Below are 23,705 nucleotides of genomic sequence, written 5' to 3'. Positions count from 1 at the left end.
ACCATTCTAGAGAGCAATTTGGAACTATGCACAAAAGACCATAAATCTGTGCACTCCTTTTGATGTAGCAATAGCAATACTGGGTCTGTATCCCAAAAAAAGATTTAAAAAGTCAAAAAAAGGAAAAGAGCCTACCTGTACAAATATATTTATAGCAGCTCTTTTAGTGGTGGTAAAGACTTGGAAATTGAGGGGATGGCCATCTGTTGGAGAATGGCTGAACAAGTTATGGTATATAATTGTGATGGAATACTATTGTGCTATAGGATGTGATGAGCAGGATGCTTTCAGAAAAAACCTGGAAAGACATATATGAACTGACTCAAAGTGAAGTGAACAGAACCAGGAGAATATTGTATATAGTAACAACAATATGTTATGATGATCAACTGTGAATGACTTAGCTATTCTCAGAAATTCAATGATCTAAGACAATTCTGAAGCACTGACGATGAAAAATGCTATTTACCTCCAGAGAAAGAACTGATGGAGTGTGAATGCAAATTGAAGCACACTATCTTTCACTTTATTTTTTGCGTGTTTTTGTCTGTTTTCTTTCACAGCATAACTAATATGGAAATATGATTTGCATGATTACACATGTATAACCTATATCAATTTACTTGGGCTCTCAGGGAGGGGGAAAGAGGGAGAAAGGCCTTGAGAGAAATTTTGGAACTCAAAATTTTTAAAAGCAAGTGTTAAAATTGTTTTTACAAGGGAGCAGCTAGGTGGCGCAGTGGATGGAGTACTGGCCCTGGATTCAGGAGGACCTGAGTTCAAATCCAACCTCAGGCGCTTGACACTTACTAGCTGTGTGACCCTGGGCAAGTCACTTAACCCCAATTGCCTCACCAAAAAAAAAAAAAAAAGTAAAAAAAATTGTTTTTACATGTAATTGGAAAAATTAAATATTTTAAATAAAATGTTCTATTAAACTACATAAAATTACAGAAATTGCTATATTTAAATGTTTAAATTAATTGTCATACATCTTACAAGAAAAATAGATGTATTTTTTCTCTTTTGACTTAAATATATGGAACATATACAATTGTAACTAGTTTGTTTGAATTGTTATGGTAGTCTATTGGACTTGTCTCCTTACTTCATTTGTGTATATATACAGATATATGTAAATATTTCAAACATCTATGATTTTATTGATGTGGATACTCCCTTCACCAATATACATCTCAAAATTATTTATACTTCAATATATTTTTTTTACTGTATTACTCGTCAGTCAATAAATATTTATTAAATGCCTACTATATTTCAGGCATTATGATAAGTGCTAGAGATATAAAAAAGAGTCAACATGACCATTCCTGCCTTCGAGTAGCTTACATTCTAATAAAAGTAACCAACAAGAGAGAGAAGGTATTATAATAAAGGGAAGTTGGGAAAGGCTTTTTGTAGAAGAGAATTTTAGTTGGGCTTTTAAGGAAGTCAGAGAAGACAGTAGGAGGAGATGAGGAGGGAGAGAATACCTGGCATGGGAGAGAAAATGCCTGGAGCCCAGAGATGGAATTTCTTGTTCTGGACAGCAAGGAGGTCAGTGCCATTAGATCAAAGAGTACATGACAAGTATTAAGGTGTAAAAAGACTTTAAATTTAGGAAGAGACCATGTTATTGAAGGCTTTGAATACCAGACCATTTTATTAAAGACTTTGATCCTGGAGGTCAAAGGAAAGCACTGGAGTTTACTGAGTGGGAAACAGACATGGTCAGATCTGTGGTATAGCAAAAACACTATAGTGGCTGGATATACAATGGATTGGAATGGGAGAGATTTGAGGCAAGCAGACTACAAACACACTTTAAAATAGACCATGCATTAGGAGATGAAGGTTTGCACCACAGAAGTGGTAGTATCAGAGAATGAGGGAGAATATTCAAGAATTATTGCAAAGGTGAAATTGACAGGTTTTAACAAAGGATTGATGTAGGGGATGAGATAGTGAGTAGTTGAGTTTCTCAGTCTCATAACTAAGTTGTGAACCCAAGGGACTGGATTAATGATGTTGCCTTCTATAGTAATAGGGAAGTTGGGGCAGCAGAAGGTTTTGGGGAAAACATGATGAGTTCCATTTTGGACACGTTAAGTTTAATATGTCTACTTGACATCTAGTTTGAGATGTCTGAGAGTTGGAGATGGGAGAATAGAGGTCAACAGAGAGATTGGTGTCCACTATTAAGATCTGGAACTCTGAAATTCCCCTCTCATATCACAGTCTCATGTCTTTCTAGTAATCCAAGGTCGTTTTTCCTCCTGATCCTTTATCATAAATGTACTCTTCTACCAATGTATCACTTTTATACTAGTTCTCTTTTCTTACATTCAGTCTTGACCCAACAATCAAGGCAATGTCCTTCATATTCAAGTCCTTTGATTTTTAGTCCTTTGATTTTTCCTTCTCTGTTGAACTATGGATGATCCCTACAATCAGAATTATTCACTCCTATTCCTGAATCACTGAGGATTGCTAGAGGAAAAAGACTTGAAACTACTAAAAACTAATGCTTTCTAAAAAACTGTAACCCTATTTAAGTGGCAATTGTCTATTCATGTCTAATTGACTTTCTTATCACTATCTTCAATGACTTTTTCAAAGCTCCGTTTTTTTCTCCCTAAGCCACTAACTCTATCCTTCCCTATTTTATCTTAGCAGAGGTCCTCCTCCCCCACTTTACTAAGAGAACAGAAGGAGCATGGCATTAGTTGAAAAAAGAGTTGACCTAGGAATCCAAAAGTATCAAATTTTGAATTATTCCTCCAACATTTAACTAGCTGTGTGATTTACCCTGGGAAAGTGCCTTAATGTTTGACTCTCAAGTTGCTCATCTGCAAAGTGAGGCTAAATGCTTCCTTACCTACTTGAAAAATGTATTGTGAGGCTCAGATGATAAAATACGATAGTGTTTTTCAAAACTTAAACCAGTATATTGATCTGAGTTACTATTATCAATTGTGAATTCCCTCTTTTCCTTCTTCCCTTGGGATATTAACCATTCTCGCTATCCCTACAGACTGAGAGCAAATATACCAAGAATCTATACCAAGAATCAATTTTCCATTTGTTACCTTGATCTCATCTCTTCATATTTCCTCTAGGAGGTTTATTTGTGTATTATTCCTTTCCTCTCTCTTATTTTCAATCTTTCCCTCTCTAGTCACTCCTCCCTTAATGACTATAAACATGCTTAGATCTCCTTTAGACTAAAATGTGAAGTAAAAACAACAACAACAAATCCAATACTTTTCTCTGTCCCTGAAATTCCTTAATCTATCATCCTATATCTCTTCTCTTTACTACTGTTTCTGCTAGGAAGTAGAGTTTGGATTTTCTCTCTCTGTTTCCTTTCCTACACTTAGTCTCAGTGCTCTCCAATATAGTTTATATTTCCAAAATTATATTGAATCTACTTGCTCTAATGACTTGCTTAAGTGCCGTATCTGATGGCATTATTCTGTTTTAATCTTTCTGGAATTTTTTTTCCCCAGGATTTAACACTGTTGACTAGAGGAAGCTCTTCTGTATTTTGTGTCAGTTATTTTTCTTGATTTTTCTTTTCATTGTCTGACTTATACTTTGAAATCTTCTTGACTTCTCCATCATCTTCATCCCTTTCTCTAAATTTCTGATATTTTGACTTCTCTCTCCATATTTTCTCTACAGGCAATGTTATTAACCACCTCAGCTTAGCTATTTCCTCTATTTAGATGTTATTTATGACTACATCTATATATGGATGTGGACTATATGTATAGAAATGGATAAAGTTTGCTTTCTTGAACGGACATTTAGCTGGCACTAATATTTTCAGTTTCTACTGTTGGTGTTAAACTTGGCATAACTATGCTTAAACTATTTTAAACTGCATTTTTTTAGTTTTCCATCCTTTTATATATCATTACATTGAAATATATATATATACACATATATATACATACATATATACACACACATACATACAAACACATTACACAAAGCAATACTATTTTTTCATAAAAACAGATAACTTGATTCTTCTAGAGTTTTCAGTTGATTGAAGCAAATCCTGAATATTATGGAACCTCTTCAAGGTGATTAATGATTTTTTAAAAGATGGTGGCCTAACAACCAACACAGGACAAACCAAATAAGTTAAGATTGCCTAGTGTCCAGACTATGATATGCAGGTGGATGGGTTGACCTTTCTTTTAGTACTTTGGTACAAATGAAATGACCCCCAAATTAAATAGAAGGAAGAAATCAGGCTGAGCTACTTTTCAAAAACTGTGCAGGATTTTTAATGATTCTAAGGTCCTCCCTGTTTAAAAAATGATCCCCCTCTTAAAAATTATTATTCTTTTGGTAATGGAAAATATTTGTGACATGATAATCTCTGAAAAAGTAACATTTACAGGTGACCCAGATGACAATTATATGATGTGTGGTCAGTATACATAGCCTTCTGCATATTACCAATGATAAACTGCTGGTAAGATGTGGTATAAAAGATAACATCCAGAAAATCTCTGATTTGAAAGAAGATTGCTTGATCAAGGTGCAACAGTAATGTTAACTAACTGTTGAATATATTCAGAGTGTTGGTATTTCCCTTGGGATCTTAAGAGCAATGCCTATGTGTGCTGGGTCAATCTTCTAGGGAAAACTTAAGATAAGACATGAATAAAAAACATAAAGGATTAGAAGAAAGGACTGAATAAAATACAAACCACTGAATAAGTACTCACGTCAATGGGTTAAGAAACTAATGAAGAATAAATGTATATTTCATTTATAAGAGGTAAGGATCCTTGTTTTTTCTTAAAACTAGAGAAAACACAATGAATTTAACTTGTAAAATACTATTAGGTTCCATGGTTTTAGGAGATAATCGATAAGCTAAAGAGTATTCAGTGGAGGGCAACCATGATGCTGAAGGATTTTCTGTCATATCCAGATTAATTGAAGGAACTGGGCATGTTTAGTTTGGATAAGAAAAGACACAGAGGGAACATGAAAACTGTCCTCAAATAAATGAGAAGTTATCATATTAAAGGATTCGATTTGTTATATTTTTCCCAGAGGTCTGAAGGACTTATTTCCTAGTTAACTAGTAAAAAAAACTTCTTACTAATTAGAGCTATCCAAAAGTAGTGTTGATTGCCTAGAAAGGTGATGGGCTTCTCTTCCTTGAACATCTCTGAGTAGAGGCTGAATCTTTTGTCAGATATGCTATAATAATGATTCCTTTTGTGTATGATTTAGACTATAAGTCCACTGAGGTCTTGCCTACCATTTACTTCTGTGATTCCATGATTCTAAATTGGGTTAAATTCTCTATAATATCATAGAATGAAGGGGACAATTGGCTTCTAAAGTCCCAAAATAAGGTGGCCATAAATGCAATTTGATTTTTCCTTTTGTGAAACTTTTCTTTAAAATTAATGTTGTGCTCCATATTGTGCAAATTGTTTTTTATGAGTTCAGGGAGAGCATACCTGAAAAGAGATTATTTTTTTTAAGCCTACACTCAAAAATTTCCAAAAAAGAGAAATTCACTGCCTCAATAGGCAATCCATTCCATTTTTGAACAGCTGTAATTATGAGGAATTTTTTTTTCTGACATAAGGTATAAATTTGCTTCTTTATCACCTCTATCCTTTGATCTGTGTATGGTATAAAAGAATTAAAAGACACGGTCTTCGGTCTTAAGGCATTTGCAGTCTACTTGATATCAGAACATGATGAATCATGAACTAAACAAAGGCCAAAGAGGAACAATCTTCTTTAAAGTTAAAATAAATCCACATACTCTCAAAGTGGTATATCTAACATCACTGTTACTTTAACATATTGAAGGCCTTTGAACTCCTCTGTGTAGATTTCCCCTCCACCAGGGCAGATTGGAATCTATCCAAAAGTCTTTTTTCTTATCAATCGCCATGTAATGGAGGTTACTTGTTATTCTCAAAAGTCTTTGCCAACAGTGTTTACATTCTAGTAGGTTTTACTGATCTTGAAAGGCTTTGAATGTGGTCCAAGTGACAGACTGTGTCTGCTGTCATACTTAGCTAAGCTATGTATGGAAAGGCTTATCACTGGCAGGTTGGCCAAAATGAATCCTTTGGCTAAGGCAGTCCAATAATTAAAATAACTCAGAAGCAAATGGTGTTTTAAGGTTTACAAACCACTAATTAGATGCATAATCAGGTAGCTAGGATTACCGAATTTTGAATTCTCCTTTAAGGTAGGAAATTGTAATCCTGTTGGGAATGTGTATGCTCCGAAAATAAAATATGATGCCAACCAAAAAACCCAAATTATTAGCTAGATAATTTAAAAGAGGATAGTTGTAGAGAAAGGAATGTCAGTGTTACCCCAATTACTGACAATTAGATAGAGGTGCTAGGATATAAATCACTGGTTTAAGTAATCATTTATATCTCTTAGGTTAGGTATCCTTTAGGGTGAGGTATTCATTAGGTTTCATATGGCTTATGTACCATCTAGATCTCTTGGGTTTGATACTCTATTCACCAAAACAACACGTAGATAATTTAGTTTCTGAAATGGCACTAACCATGTGGCTTTCTCACAACCCATAGTCACAGACAGTATTTATTTGACTATGTTTACCCTTAATCCTTTTGATATTTTTTTTTGCCCTAAAATGTAAGAGGGACATCTGATTCCTTATTACCACCATACTCCATTACCTTGATTAATCATTGAAATTCTTGCCCATATTTAATGAAGAATATTCTGTTTCCAGAAGTGAAATTCATTTCTATTTCTCAGTCCCCAAAGGAATCTTTTTACCAGTTGGCAGTGACAGTTGGCGGTCATGGTTGCTGTTTCAAAGCAGAAGTATTGTAGGAGGAGGGAATTGTGCAGAAAAGAATTCCTTTTATTATATCCTCAAAATGTTTGAAAGGGATATATGTCACAGGGAAAAGTATTCAAATAAATTCAGTAATGTTTGGAATTCCAAGTTAAAGTAGTATTATTCATACCCTTTTTTTCTTTGCAGGAAAAAATGAGGCAGAGAGATTATTTCATTCATATATATACATACATATGTATATATACACACACAGACACACATATAGTACAGATCTTTCTTTCTCCAATACTTTCCATACACACATATAATAGGTGTATATCCATACACACATATGAATTTGGAAATTATCATAAAATGATTAATTTCGAAAAATAATTCACTATAAAGTTCTCTTAAACAGCATGTTCCCATATTTTTGACAAAGTTTATCTCAGTAGAAAGGGAAAAACACTTTTGAATATTTAACACTCTCTCAAAATGAAATGAGCCACCTAGGGAAGAATGTCCCCTAACTCCAGAAGTCTTCAAGTAGAGGCTGGATGACCACATCCTGGGGTTGTTGTAGAGAATTCTGTTAGGATATGAGCCTGAAAATATGAGCACTGACGTTCTTTCCTTGCATTTTTTGTCAGGAAAAAAATAAAGATTTGTAAATATCTTCTTGTAATTGAGGAAATAAAGATAGATTTTTGCAGTCCATGGAAATAAAACACACTACCTGTTCATGGAGAAGAGATCATATCTTAAAGGATAACTTAAGTGTCTTAGTTGAAAGAGAAGGGAACTAGAGACAGATAGGAAGAAATACCTGAATCAGAGAAAGATGTCCCCTAAGGAATAAAATGTCTTGAACAACTAAAGAGGTCATATGTCTGAAATTGAATTAAGTTAAGGATGAATGATAAGGCCTTTATTTAAAGCTAGATACTAGATTTTAAAAGAAGGAAAGAGCAAAAAAGAGTTAGTAACATTTACAAATTATTAGAAAAAAGAATTTTAACTGCCAATAAAGATATACATGTATTAGATTCATGATTTTATACATCACCTATTAAAAATCCTGTCTCAAATCCCCATCATGGTTTGGATATGACCCATACCATGGGATTTCACAGGGCATGTCCAAGGTCTGACTAGTATTAATGAAATACATTTCATTTTCATCATTTGTCATGAATTCTTTTCTCTGCCCTTAAGAAGCTACATTCTACAATAGGAAAGACAACATGTAGTAGAGTAAGGAGTGATCAGGGAAAGAAGAAGTACAGAAATCTAAGTAATAAAGAATGTCTGCTATTAAAATACTGTAAATTTTGCTACCTAGGCAGCTTGATGCAAAAGTGATATAAATACATGTATTAAGTTGGAAAATGATTAAATGTGTGTTTTTGTTAGACATAGCAAGTTATATATAGAAGAAAATTACTATGGAATGCCTGAATCTATCTTTCAGCCTACATAGGCCCTTTTATATAATCTACTCCCTACTTCTACCTTTAGGACCAAGACCCAATAAGCCCTGTTATCAGGATAGAAATAGTGAGTGTTTCTGGGTGAGAATGGTTTGCCTCATAATCATGTTCTTTTTGTTGATAATAACATGTTTGTAGTTATTCATTCTTATGCCAAATTTGCTCTGACCCTTTGGGTCCACTGTATCTTCTGGCTATTGATTTCTTGCCCAGAGTTTTCACTATCACCCTGGTCTTGGCATTCCTTTTTAAAATTTTTTTCATCTGACTGTTTTCTGACCTGGTAAGGAGTGGTCAAGAGAGGAAAACAGAGAGCAGTTAGATAAGGAACAGAAACACTAGTATTATGCCATGGAAGCCAAGGGAAGAGAAAACATCAAAGGAGAGAGGCCTGTTCAAAGTGCCAAATGCTGCTAAAAGGTAAATGAGGGCAATAACTGAGAAGAGGTCATTAAATTTGTTAAAAGAGGCAAAGGTTTTTATGTTCATAGACTCAGAGGTAAAAAGTACCTAAGAAGTTATCTTGGTCTAACTCCTTCATTTCATAGAAAGGAAAGTGAGACTTAGAGACCATGATACATAATTGGAGAATCAGTTTTAAAACTCATCCCTCTGAGTTCTTGCTGTACAATTCTTTATTGGTGACTCTTAAAAGACTAATTTTTGTAGACTTGTGCAAATAAAAGCCAAATGGTTGAAGAGCATTGAGTGAAGGCTACCTAATGGCCCGTTGCTTTGCTTTGTACACAATACTAGAATCAAATAAGTAGCCAAAAGGGCAATAAAACAATGTATAGAGGGCTTATGCATCCTTGTAAGAATCTTATGTTGCAGAGACCTATGTAGCCTCAGAAATGTCAGCAATGGAGTGGCAAGGAGGTTCTACGGCCAACCAAGAGTTTCAGTGACTCTAGTCATCAGTGAAATTGAAGTGGAAGAAGGGAAGAGGTGTTCCTCAACCAACAAAGAAATCAGGAGACTGACAGAAGAGGAGATTCTGAATAATAGTGAATTCCTGGCTGATACAGTACCAAACAAGAGCCAGAGACCAAAAAGAGAGAGAGGAGTAACAATATGAATTTAGATTCCATCATTGGTACCTTGAGTTATGTGGACCAAAGTTTCTTAAATTTGGGACCATGTAACTGAATGTGGGGGTTGCAAAAAAACCTGACAACAGAAAAACATTATGTATACCTATTTTATAAATCTATATACCCGGGGTCGCATAAAAATTTCTCAGGCAGAAAAGGGTCACAAGTGTAAAAAAGTTTAAGAAGCCCTGATGTAGCCTATGAAAAGCCATGGGAAAAGTACTGAGTCTTCAGTGATTACCAAATATTTCCTTCTTATGTGGAAAACTCAACACTAAAATAATCATAAATGGCTGGAGGACTGCACATGAAATAAAGGGAAATGAAGTTCACTGGATAAGTGATTACTTGATTCTAGCAATTTCCCCTTGGGGAAGCAGGGATTCTCAGACCTAGAATAGAATGATAAATTAGGAGGAATTTATAGGATTTTGAGGACTGTGGAGCTGACTTGTTTGATTCTCCAGCAACACTGTGAAAAGCAGACAGTACCATAAAAATTCCTGGGAAATGGGGGTACATCTGTGCAGAAAGGAAGGTTGTTTTGATTTTTTTATGGTATTAGATGAAAATCTTGGCATTTCGTTTCAGGTGAAATAATGTTTGATCCATACTTAATCTATTTTTAGCACAAGTCCTTGAATGGCAGCTACTACTCCTATGACCTTTCCTTTGGAGACCTATATGTTCCCAAGGAAAACCCTGGGTGGTAGCAAAATGAAACAAAATCTGATGTTACTAAGGGAAAATCTGGGTGGACACATAAAGACATTTGTGAGTAATTTAATATACCCCATGGATTTGGCCCCAGCAGTTTATCACCCAATCATGAACTGAATTTGAAAATTAGAATAAAAGACAATATCAAGGAAGTATGTGATTGGAAAAGGGTATGGGCTAATCATGTCTTAATAATAACAGATAACATATGAACAGCCTAATTGTTTTGGCAGTAGCCCCAAGATATTAAAAAGGCAAGCTCTTTGATGGATGGATTAGAGAAGAATGAACTAGGGACATGGAGACTAGTTAGGGAGTTATTTCAAGAATAATAATTATTATCATTATTATTCCAGGAGTCCAGCAAAGAGGTAATAAGTATATGAATAAGAGGAAGTTTAATGTGAATAGATAGAAGAGGACAGATACAAAAGATAACATGGAGGTAGCATCAGTATGTAGGGGATAAGGTAGAGGGAAGAACAAAAGATTACCTGGGTGTTTCAGGTGGTAACTCTAGCACTGGAGCTGGCCCAAGCTAAGAATGCTTTTCCCATATTTAAATACAATAAAACAAATTAAAAAATTAAAAACCATTCTTAGCTCATGGGCCATTTAAAAAACCAAACAAAAGAGGAGTTGCACTTGATTTGACCAGCAGACTATAGTTTGTGAGCCCTTGCTAAGGAGAATGACATTGTCATTGACAGAAATAGAAAATTAGAAAAGTCCTCATTCCCACTATTCTAGTTGTTAAAATCCATGCAGGTATCATAATCCTGTCAGGTCAAATTCTTTTAAGTGGTAAGAGAGATAGAACAATGAGTAAATGTCAAATGAGTAAATGTCAAAAGGCAGTATTTTTCAGTTTAGGAAGATTCACTTCTAATTCCATTAAGAATATTTTCTAAAAAAAGAAAAAAGAAAAGAACATTTTCTGCCTTGGACCACTTTTCCCAATTAGCCTGATACTTTACCCTAATATGATATCTAAATTTCTTGTTCCCAAGTTGTCTCTCAGAAGAGTGCATTAGATACCCCACTTTTTTCCATCCTCTTGGCTTGAGCTCACTCTGGTCCTGAAATATAGTTTGACTTCCTAATTTATCTTGACCATTTCCAGGTTTTTGTGTCTAGTAATCCTTTCTTCCCCATGGTGTCCAGTAGTGAGAGCTCTCTATTTACTTCATTTGGGCCTTGCTTCTGTGATCTCCCAAGAGAGCATCTTGTTGCTTTAATAAACCACTACCATTCTGAGATTCCTTGAATATGACAACATGCTATCACCTTGGTTCAAGAATACTACTACTGCACATGCTGCCATCACTGATTGACCAAAACTCCTGTAAGAGTTTTTTCTTACTCTTATTATGTTCAAGCACAGATCTATTAAAATTATAGTTGAAAAATTACAAAAATGTACATAATATTTGTTGTCAACTCTCACTAAACTATACTGGAAGGAGGCTGAGACTTGAGGCCCAGTTCTTCCACTAATTAGCTCTATGACCTTATGCAAGTCTTTTTGGATTTCAGATTTCTCATCTAAAATAATAATGATGATATTAATGATATTAATAATAGCATGTATATGACACTTTAACATCTACAAAGCACTTTACAAATACTAACTCATTTTTTCCCTTATAACAGCCATGTGAGGTAGATACCATTATTAACCCCATTTTACTGAGGAGGAAGTTGATGCTAACAGAGGTTAAGTGACTTGGTCAGGGTCATACATCTAGTATGTATCTGATGCTGGATTTGAACTCATCTTCTTGATTCTTGGTCCAGTGCTGTATCACTGTGCCAATCAGCTGTCTCTATAATATGATGCAGTTGGACTAAGTGTGTTCAAACAACCCTTCTAGCTCTGCCATTTTGTAATGATTGAAGTGGCATAGTAGATGGAGTACTGGACTGGGATATAAGAAGACTTGAATTCAAATCCTGCTTGAGACACTCACTCTCTGTGTGACAAATCAGGTTAGTTAACCTCTCTTCAGTTATTTACTCATTGGCAAAATGAAAATATTAATAGCACCTAAATATATATGTACATATATATATACATACACATATTACTTACACATACAGAGTCACTAGTTATATTTTTAGTTATAATAATGATCATCATTATTATCTGTTGAGAAAACTGCCATTTTCATATATTAGTGATAATTCAAGGTTCTCTCCCCACTATCACTACACATGTTCTGTCCTGAGGGAATTAAATAGACTTATACCAGGCCCAGAGTTTATATGTTTCTGTATGCTTGTGAAGAGTACTGATATAAGCTGAGGTTGTGATTCTAGACATCTCCAAAGACTTTAGAGAATGATTCCCACAACCACATTTATTTGGTCTGTTCAACTCAGATCATGCAGTTCCCCTGGTACCATGCCATAGGAGAAATGTTGCTGATATGAGTAACCATTATCTAAAATGTAGAAATAGACTGGTGAGTATAGAGAACTAATAATAATGCTTAATTTTTCCAAAGCAGTGATATTTTTAGTGTGTTACTACAATTTTGGTTAATCTTCACAAAACTTTATAAGATAGGCAGAAGAGAGATTACTATCCATATTTTATAGATGAGAAACTCTGATAAGTTGTCAAAGGTCATTGGACTAATAACCAGGTGTGAAATCCAAATCCTTTAACTCATTGCCCAGCACTCTCTGCTCTACAAACATCTAGACTCTAGAGATATTGACATGTATTCCTGGATTCTAAAACTAATTACATTTTAAGACCAAATGTCATTATCCATTATTCATTATTTTGTATGCATGAACTGATGTGCTATATTGCCATAGATAATCAGGAGTTAACCTTAAAACCTTTTCAATCTTCTTTCTGATTGAAGCATTTGTGTCAGATGACTATGAAGGACATTCTGTGTTCTTGGATGCATATTTTATAGAGAAATTCTATCTCAAGGTTTCAATAAAATATTAACATATTGTAATTTTGTTCTTAACATTGCATATTAATTCTTTTCCTTAGGCAATTAGCAGTTTTAAAACTTGCTTCTAGTTTATAAGAAAGCATGAATTACCAACAATCTTTTTTAGACTCTATGTGTAAAGTTTTGATGTAGAGAATTGAGACAAGCTAGATAATTCCAGTCAAAAGAAACATTTTCTCCTGAAAATTCCATCTAATTTTGCCTTGAATTACCCAGATAATTTCCTTAAATATTTCATTTTACTTTGTATATATTGGGACATTTTTTCAGTAAAAGCTTTAATGATCCATGACTGATCAGAATCATAAAGTGTAATATGAAACATAAGATGAGAAAGGCAATCAACTAGAACAAAACCGAATACCATAATATAATTTCAATATTTCTTGGATAACTTATTTCAACAGTACAAATATTCCCATTGGTATTATATTTTAGACAATTTCATTTTGTAGAAAAATATGTATATATTTATGAACTCAAAATGTAATCTTAAGGCAAGAAACAATTTTGCAAATTATGTGCTTTTTTGGTCAAAGAAACATGTTGAAATATGCTTATTGGGTGATATGTCTAAAATAAAATTAAGTACAATAAGATGTTAAAGTAATTTTTCAAAACAAAGTTCATATTTCAGATAGAATATACAAAGTCACAGGAAAATTTCCTGGGTAGAAACATCTATTAATGTTTGGACAATTGCCTCACTAAAAAAAAATGTTTGGACAGACTTTGATATGATATGTTTTAAAACATTTTCTTTGGTTAAGAAGTTATTGGTAGAGATATCTTTTCATATTACAAAATTTTTGAAAAAAGCCAAGAGGAAAAGAAAAAGGGCAACTATGAGAAGAACCCTATGGTTTATGATACTGCAATTTCTAGTCAAAGACGCTCACAAGATTTCCAGACAGATGCTTGACAAAAATATAAGGCATTTCTTTTTTTTTTCTTTCCCCACAACCATCTTGTAATGTGCATGATATTCAGTCCTTATCATTTATCAACCAGATCAATCAAATGCTTACAAAGTGTTAGATTCTTCTATAAAATGGTCATTTTAACTTATTAAGCATATATATAATTTATGTCTCAATTTTCATTCAATTCTTTTAAAAAGCCATACACAAGAGATGTAAGAAAAATTTCCCAACATATATTTATTATAGACTACAGATACATAAAAACAATTAAAATTTGCATGGGATGATCCTGGGAAAGTAATACATTTTTCTTTGATTAGACATGTATGCTAAAATAAAGTAAATGTATGGTATGTTGACGAGTTTACACTTCTAATGTTATGGAAAAATGATGAGGCAAAAAAAAATTAAGGTGTTCTTTCTGTAAAAATGGGATTGTTTTCTGTCACTGGTTAATTCAAGGTTTTTTTTTTTTTTTTTTTTGAATCATCCTAACAACAAGTCAGTAGCTCAATAAGATAGGAAGCTGCTGACGTGAAGATAAGCTTTGGAGAAGTTGGAATTTGATCTGAGATTTTCCTTATTATTAGTAGGGCTCTGTTAGTAATAGTAGGAGTTGCAAACACATTGGTTTGCCAGTAACAACTCACAATTTGTGCATAGTTGAGTCTCCGAAACTGAGCAAATTTGCTCTCAATTTCTCGCCAGCGCTTGCTGAGCTGGATCAGGGTTGGCTCCACAGCCTTTGCGGCCCCATCCTTAGACAAGCTCTCAGCTTGTCTGTGCACCGCATTCAGCTCTTCTGTCTTCTTCTGCAACTCACGATCAATCTCCTAGTGAGCAAAACCAATACAGGGCCCAGGGCAGTTAGCTAACCAACCACAGTAACCAACTTGAAAGCAGCAAATACGTCTTTCAGAACTTTCAAAGGCTTTCCATTTTATTGAAGTTATATAAACATACAGTTAGGGTAGACCTTTACTGTATTTTGGAGTGAAATAAATAAAACAATTTTAAGTATCTCCTTGTATGTGGTTCTTTTAAAAAAATAGATTCTATTAAATAGAGTGTATGTGAGGGATATTGAAATAATTGTCCTATTTTCTTTCTTCTAAATGTTGGTGATTGGAAATTGAAGTGACAACTCAGTTATTTGGGATCGTACAAATCAAATTTTCAGGGGTTAATGGAATTATTAGTTAATTCCTTTTTTTAAGTTTTGGAGAAACTCAACAGAGAATGAAGCAAAAGAAGAAAGTGATAACAACTGAAAAAATCTTCAGACAATAGGGAAATGAATCTACATAGAATTGACAGAGGTGCATGACAATGCTCTGATGAAATGAATGTGCTAACATGAAAAAGAAGGCGTCCATATACCGATAAGTCATTTGTTCATCTGGAACAAAGATACACAAAGTCAATTACAACTTTTACTAGAAAACACATAACATTTCTCAATCTATTTTACACAAGTCAAACATTTTATTTAATCAGCTTCATATCACTTGAATAACATTTAATACAATAAAACATTTACCAAAAAAAATAGCAATACAAGGAAATGCATCAAATCACAGACTGCTATTAGGGAGAACAAGAATGTGAAAAAATTTTAATATGGTCTACATGTAGTTTATTTTGAAATTAATAGAGCATGACATAAAAACTACTATTGGCATTCTAAAACAACATTACCTTTAGTTTCCATTCATCTTTGGGTTCTGGTAGACTGGCTAATTTTTTCTCAATGTCATCCAAGCATTTCAGTAGATCATCAGCCTGCCTCTTGTACTGATACCACTGATGAGAAATTTCTAGAGCCTTTTTTCTTCTCTGAGACCTCAAATCCTGTTCATAGTGCAGATATTATTAGATTATCAATGAAAAAGTTTAGAGTCTTTTAAGTGGTGCTTATTATGTTGTTACTTTAAAATTAAAGACCTTCACAATCTTTACCTCTTAGGTCAAATTTGCCTGTTTAATTCTGTTAAGATAAAAACATTGGCAAAATAGGAATATGTAGGGTAAGAAGCCTGCACACACACACACACACACACACACACACACACACACACAAGTCTAAGAGATCTGATCACATTTAAATTATTCTTTGATTCTTGGTTCAAATTTGTTCTGAGTTCTACTGCCATACTTAGTTAATCTCTTTTAAAGGATTAAATTTATTGCTATTTGAGAATTCAGGTTTTATACGACACTTTGGGGACTAAGATACTATCCAGCCAACTAGATAATTACATAAGTATATGAGGCTGTAGGATGCTAAGAAATGTATGAAAAGATATCAAATGCAAGCTCAGACAAGTCAAAAAAATTCATATACATTCAAGCCACAGACATTCATATGATTAAGACTCTTCATGAGCTATTACAAAGAAAATGAAATTTATTATTAGTAGGGCATGCAAGTTTAGTTGTTTCTGTTAAGTTTTTCCAAAGCTTAATTTTAATAAAGTCTCTTTCTACAGGAAAAAGAAAAAAAAATACAAAGGGCACTAATGGTACCAACATCTTTTTTGTATTTTACACTAATAAAAATAAGAATCTCCATACCCAAAGTAACTTACTTACCATCAGAAAAAGAGGAAAGAAAGCTACATGGTTTCCAATCAATTTGATAAGAAAATAGTTTATTTGAATTTGTTTGAACTGTTTGATATTCCATTGAGATTTATCTGTCAAGGTTGAATGCCTTTATTGAGTCACCTAAGAAAAAAATCAATCACCTTGGTCTATGCAAGTATACCCAATATCTTTTGGATCAATAGAATGAGTTTGAATGCCATTTTATCATAATTAAAAATAGTATCACAGGTATGTATAAATGGCTTTCATTACATTAGTGCAGTAGCAATTATGCTTTATTTACACTGTACTTAAGTTTGTCAAAAGAAAGTAACAACTTTCAACTACTGAAAAATAAATTTGAATATTTTAATAATTGTGTAAAGGCTAGGCTTAGACAGTTGGAGCCATGTGGATTTTTGACAATGTGACTGCACCAAGCTTGATATAGACTTGGGCATAGAAATGAAATTGAGATTTAATGACACTGATGAAGTTCTGTGGGTATATTTTGGGTCAAATAATGTGGCTATACTTTAATTGTCCTTTTACTTCCAATTCTGGGTGTATAACTTACTGCAAATTTAAATGGAAGACTAGATTGATTTTATCCCTTGTCCTTATTCACCCATCTCCTCAACCATCCTCCACCCCCAGGAAGTTTTGCTCCTAGTTTTGATGGACCACTTAGAATGTGAGTTTTTTAAAACAATAAAGACATAACCAGGTGAGGCCAAGGTACTTTGTCTTGTCATACATATACTTGACTGTCAAAAGAAAAGGACTTCCTGATCATAAAGTTGGGGCCTGTTTCCCCCAAATGAAAAAGAAAAGTAATGTAGAATACTTGTAAACAATTACAAAAAAAGTTACATAAACCATAATTTTAATTAAGTACCTTTGCAAAATATATACTTCATTTGTCCTGATAGATACTCCCAACACCTCATCATAACCAAAAGCCAACAAAACCTTTAGAAATTCCGAGCACATTCTGGTTTGCACTTAAATTCCCCTAAGAAAGAGGTGTTTTCTATTGACTGTATTTATCAGCAGTTACCTTCAGAACAGCTGCTAGCCAATTAGACTTTTCTTCCAGATTCCTTGCAGTCACAATATCATGTAATTACATTCCCAGCAGTGTTTGTTTGATTGTCTGACTATACAGAATAGAGTTTTATTCTCTGATTTGCATATAGAATACAGACTCCATCTACCTAGTCATAGCTATAAAAGAGTGATTTACTTTAGCACTACTATTAACAATGAGAAGTATTACAATTAACACTATTAGAAAACTAGTCATGCATGCAAAATAGTTAATATTGCCATGCAAAAGAATCACCATTTCACAAAACTTGTTCAATCCCTGCCCCAAAGCTACCCAAATATTAATTACAGAAAAATAAACATGCTTTTCTGCTTTTATGACAAAAATGCTTATTCAACATTTGAGAGTTGGTATATGCTTAAATATAATAGCATTGTTTTTGATGTTCAAACAGTCCTTTTCATTCAAGACACTTAAGTTTCTGTCAAAGGTTATTCTACTGCAGGGAAAGTGGGATTACTTTCCTCAGGTTAGGTAAACTTCTTAATGGCAAGATGTGTTAGAAAAGAGTTATAATTAACATAATCATTATAAGTCTTTATCTAGCAAGTGTCATGATGCCAGAAAACTAGTTAAATCTTATCTCAATTCAAATCACACATATATGTATATATGTACATATACATGTATGCATATATATTTGACAAGAACACAGAATAAAATAAAATATAGCCTCATAGTATTGTCATTAAATTTGAGTTTCAAAACAAAGACAAAAACATCAATTTTTTTTATACTTCAGGAAATTAAATCTATAAAATTCAGGTAACTAAGCATCTTTAATATCCTTCTAACTATATATAGTCCAGAGAAAATATTCAGACAACCAGTGCAATATGAATTTTCAACCTTGTTGGTAGATGCAAAAACAATATTTTTTATAAAAAATGACAAATCAGAAATGCTTAATGAAGTCAATACACACATTTAACCATTAATTTATATTCTCAATCACCAATATACTAAGCAGATTTATTTATGAACAGAGAATTTTATCCTATATAAAGAAGAATAACAACACAGGCAAGGTATATTATAATTTTAACTCCTATACCTTGAGAGCATTATGTTTTGTCTGTAACAGCTGCTGTTTTATCTTTATTTCCTCTCGCTTTCTCTCATCTGTGATTCTTTGTTGTAAGGTGTCTCCTCTTTGCAACAACTCTTTTACAGTACCCTCATTGTCTTCACTCTGATTAAAAACAACAAGTATAGTCTTCATTTTGGTTAAAAAAAAACACAATCATTAGCAGAAAAAAGACACTATCTAAAGACATTTAAAAACTGTGTTGCATTTTTTTGTGTGGAAAATATAAAAGGATTGTATGAATGTATTTTCATTTTTAATGAATATGAAAAGTAGGATAAATTACTTAGTTCAAATCTGCTGTTTTTAGCTGGAGGGTGCGTACTGGGAGGAAAAGATGTGTATGGAATTGAAAGTTGTATCCTAAGAATTCGTTTTTTTTTTTAATATAGTACTCAAAAATGGGAAAATCCAGAAAAAAGTTTAAATTAGATACTGTTAATAGCATATACTATAAAAACTGATACCAAAAAGTACGTAGATTTTTCAGTTTAAGTTCATATTTAATATTTTCCAAAGCTTTAGTCATATTCCTTATTTATGCATGAACACATTATGTTATATATTCATGTATATACATACACATACATCTGTATATATGTATGTATGCATACAAATGTACTTTTGTTTTGGTCCATATATTTTTCTGTGAAAAAAATTATACTCTTGCAAAAATGTCTTTGTTCAAAGCCATAAAAAAGTTTGATTTGGTCTGGTTGTTTTAGCAAATGCTACATATTTCAATCTTTGAAATAGTTTTTAAAATATTGCATTTATTGATTTAAATATTATTTTAAGGCTCTAGTAATTATCTTAAACCTAAACATATGGTTTAGTTTTCGTGTTGGCTTTATGCAACTGACAGTTCTATTTTTTAAAAAAAATAAGCTTAACTGTCAATTAGGTAAATTCTAAGTCTCATATACATCTTTTTTAACCAACTAATTTCAATGGAAAATTAAAATGCTCAGTGAATGAATATCTTTGTACATGTATTTGTATATTGTGCTATGTAAAATGGTACACAAAACAGACAGTGAAAATACTCTATTATTCATGTTTATTTTATTGCATAGAATAATTATGGTTTGTTTTGATTACCTTAAAATTATATACACCAAAACATTTTTTGGTTAGCATACTTATATGTGTTGACGTGATATTTGCAACAAATTTTTGTAATCATTTTTTATTTTCTGAACTCATCAGTGCAGGAATTCTACTGACATGAGGACAATTTCTACACTAATATCTAGGGTTCCTTTGGTGAGTTAAAAATGGAAAAGAAAATGAAAAAAAAAATAAACAAAAAGTCTGAAATTATAAGGACTGTAATTTTGGGGGTTAAAATAAAAAATGCTTTTATTTCAATACTAAATGGAGGAATACTGATTTTTTTTTGTAAAAGAAAAATATCAAGTATTTATTGGCTGTTTCTCTTAATATTACTGATAGATTAATGTCACATGGATATAATATTCATCTCTTGGATATAGGATATTTTACTTATTTTGGCACCCTCTAACCATACAGTACTTTTCAGAGGTAAAAAGGAGTTTTCCTTAACTACATGATGGTCACGTGCCAAGATAGACAAGTCAGATGGCTAATCAGTTGCATTAGCAAGATGACACAGTGTTGTGTGTGGGGCGCTGGTGAAGATGACTAGGGTTCAATCCTACATAAGACATTCACTATGTGACCCTGGGCAAGTCACTTAATATCTCTAAGCCTCAATTTCTTCATCTGTAAAATGAGTAGTACCTGCCTCACAAAGTGCTTGTGCGGATCAAATGAAATAAGGTAGGTAGCATAGTTCTTTGCAAATCTTAAAGTGCTACAAAATGTGAGTTATGATTGTTATTATGATTATTTATTACCATAGTTCTTTTCTTTCACCTTGGTAAGCTCTGGTTGATTGGTTGCTTCATTGCTGATGGAAAGAAGTACCTGTAGCTGAGCATCTGGGAAAGCCTTGGTACCTCTTCTTACTTGTCTTCCCTCTAGGTGAGGCGGCAATACCACCAAACCAGCTACACAAGGAGCTTGAATACAGGTAGCTCCAGTAGGTCAGACACCAATGAGAACTAATTTTGGTGGAAGAATCTGTCTTTTTTCTTCAAATTACCATGCCTTAGTTATTTATGCCTTGGCTAGTGACATAGTCTCTTTGAACTGTTGCCTCCAGCATCACCTGCTGACATGTTTGAGAGCTCTGTATGATGAGGCAGAGGTCTATAATAAGGTATATGGCAAGACAGAAAGAGCTATAGATAGTGATAGCTGTTGAGAGTAGAAAACATAAAATGTGGAAAGGGTGATGGAACAGGGAAAAAACAGGCTGTGAAATAAGCTGGAGGATTTGTCAAACCACAGAGAATTTTGAAATTGTTGGAAGTGCTGTTATGGTGAAAGTGGCCCATCATCTTTTATTCCTCACATGACAACAGGCTTTAGATGACTGTAATTCCAGTATTTTTGTTTTTATTTAGTTTTGTGACTATATATATGTACATATACATATATACATGCATATATATATACATATATATATACATACATATACATAGTTGAAAAATGTCCTATTAATTCATGAGTGTGGACCATCCCATTGCCTTATGTAGTTCATAACCAATCTAAGAAGCAAAGAGATTCATTGAGTTGTTATAAGACACCCCCCCCCCAAATAATGTCACCTCCTAGCTAATCTTCTGGCCATGAATTTTTCTGAACTTAGCTAGGCTGGGTCCCCTTTGACAGTTTATCATTGTAATTATTTCTCTAAATTATTTGTGAGCACGTTTCCCTTCTCTGAATCATTGCACTGGAGATGAATTGCTGGCCATAGCCACCGGCTGTATTTGATAACACTAGAGAAAAACTGCTGGTGACAAATACCAGTTATATTAGATATCTGAGTTATGTATTAATCTGTAGGTTTGTTTCCTGATTTGACTCATCTTTTTCTCAAAGTTGCATTTTTCCTCTTTCATATTAAAAATAGTACAGGTTAAAACCAAGTTGCTGAACAATACATAAGACTCCTTAAATGATCATATTATAATCTGATGTTCATTATAAAGTGGCCACATGGGTACTTTGCATTCATCATTAGAATCCTATAATATGGAGGTTATAGCTAAAAATTCAAATTCTAATTTCTACTCAAGCATTTATTCATTCCCACTCCTAGTTCATTCACACTTCTGTCACAACCAATTTACCATATCTTTATTGAAGTCTTCCTCTTTCAGATTCACCCCCTGCTGAATTTCAGCCTCCAGTGGTTCAAGCAATTTTTGTATATCTGAGTTAAACTGCTCCAATTCCTTCAAAGGAATGGAGGCCTAAAAAAAAAGATAGTGCTAATTTAAATCAAAATAAATTTTTATTAGAAACATAAACAAAAATACATTTGGTACCAACCCCCTGTTGCTTTATAAATGCATGAATTATTTTCTACTTTGCAAGATTTCTGAAATATGAGTGATGGAACTACCTGTAGATGAAAATAGGGATAAATAATATCATCAGAGCTGAAGATGAGGCATTATTCTGTCATAATAACCAAAATGCCAGTTTCAACATTTTGCCATGTTCTAATTTTCAGTATTCTGCAGATAAATGTTTTCTCTACATATAAGTTGAAATATTCCAATGGAAAAATTATGTGCATTTTATAGACTATTGGCATTTACTTTATACATCAATAAACAGTAAAATTAGGTGAAAATAGAGGATTGTCACCATGTATTTAAAAGAATTGTGTGGAAATCTGCTTTAATGCCTTACATGGAACCTGTACTATTGTAAATTGCCCAGCATGCACTTGTAAGATAGAAATAATTAAGGAAACTTAGGCAAACTCTTTTTGTTGGCACATAAAAAATAAACCCAGATTACTCCCCAACTTGTTTCCCCCATACACAATTTAATGAACACATACTAAGACATGTTTACTGGCCTTTAACAATTTGCATACTTAATTTCATTTCAGTTTCTTTAATTTTGCATTTTTGTCAATAACTAGAGGCTACTACTTATAAACAATAACAGGATAACTCTCTCATTTTGCTAAATACCACATGGGAAATTTGATGAATGGGTTTGTATTTACAATTTAATATAAATTCATAAGTGTATTCTAAGACTTCATTATAAAATAAAAATCCAAAAGATTAATAGAGTGTTTTTTGGCGGCTTAGCTCTGTAAACATTTTTCATCTTATTAAAAGTCCTTCACGTAAAATGAGCTTTGGAAAAGTTTTTTATGCTTTGTGGATTTATAAGACAAAATATGGTTGCCATAGTTCTATGACATTAGTGAAAATATGTGTGGTTGTAAAGCTATAGTTTTTTTAAAAATAATTTTATAATGGGTCATCAGCTTTTCTCTTACCTGCTTTTAACCTACCCACCCATCCCTTAGTAAAAAATTTCTTTCCTCCAGGAAAATAGAGGATGTTGCCATGCTCTGGTGCTAGAAGGTTAAAATAAATTTGGATACTGTCTGATACATGAAATTAGGCACAAATGTCCATAAGCATTCTGTCAGAAAAGATATTATTCAAGTTCATTCAGAATATTTGGTGATACTAAGATGCAGCAATGATACCTTGACATCTTCTAAGATATAATATGCAGGAAGTGATTTTTGAATCGTCTCTGCTATATTTTTTAGGGCTTAATTTAAAATTAAGTATATTACTAATAATATCATATATACTAAAATCCCAAATTAGAATTTAAAATTTGATCAGGCATGATTCTATAAGTACTTAAAGTTCATTTAATTGAGCTTTCATAAAGTGATCTATTTGCAGATTACTAAAAAGTCATAAGATTATAGTGAGTTGTTAATATTAGGCATTCATATGTTATTGAATGGATTTT

General features: G+C 33.1%; 1 protein-coding gene across 1 annotated transcript in view; it reads right to left on the bottom strand.

Annotated features, from left to right (window-relative positions):
• DMD (dystrophin) overlaps positions 1–23,705 on the bottom strand; it is a 2,325,391-nt gene that overhangs the window by 1,399,244 nt on the left and 902,442 nt on the right. Inside the window, 4 exon segments of the mRNA XM_043994767.1 lie at positions 14,679–14,861; positions 15,727–15,879; positions 18,780–18,917; positions 22,037–22,159. Of these exon segments, the coding sequence (XP_043850702.1) occupies positions 14,679–14,861; positions 15,727–15,879; positions 18,780–18,917; positions 22,037–22,159 (597 nt within the window).

Source organism: Dromiciops gliroides, chromosome 3, assembly GCF_019393635.1.
Source record: "Dromiciops gliroides isolate mDroGli1 chromosome 3, mDroGli1.pri, whole genome shotgun sequence".
Taxonomy (NCBI): Eukaryota; Metazoa; Chordata; class Mammalia; order Microbiotheria; family Microbiotheriidae; genus Dromiciops; species Dromiciops gliroides.
This window is presented reverse-complemented; position numbering and strand designations above follow the sequence as displayed.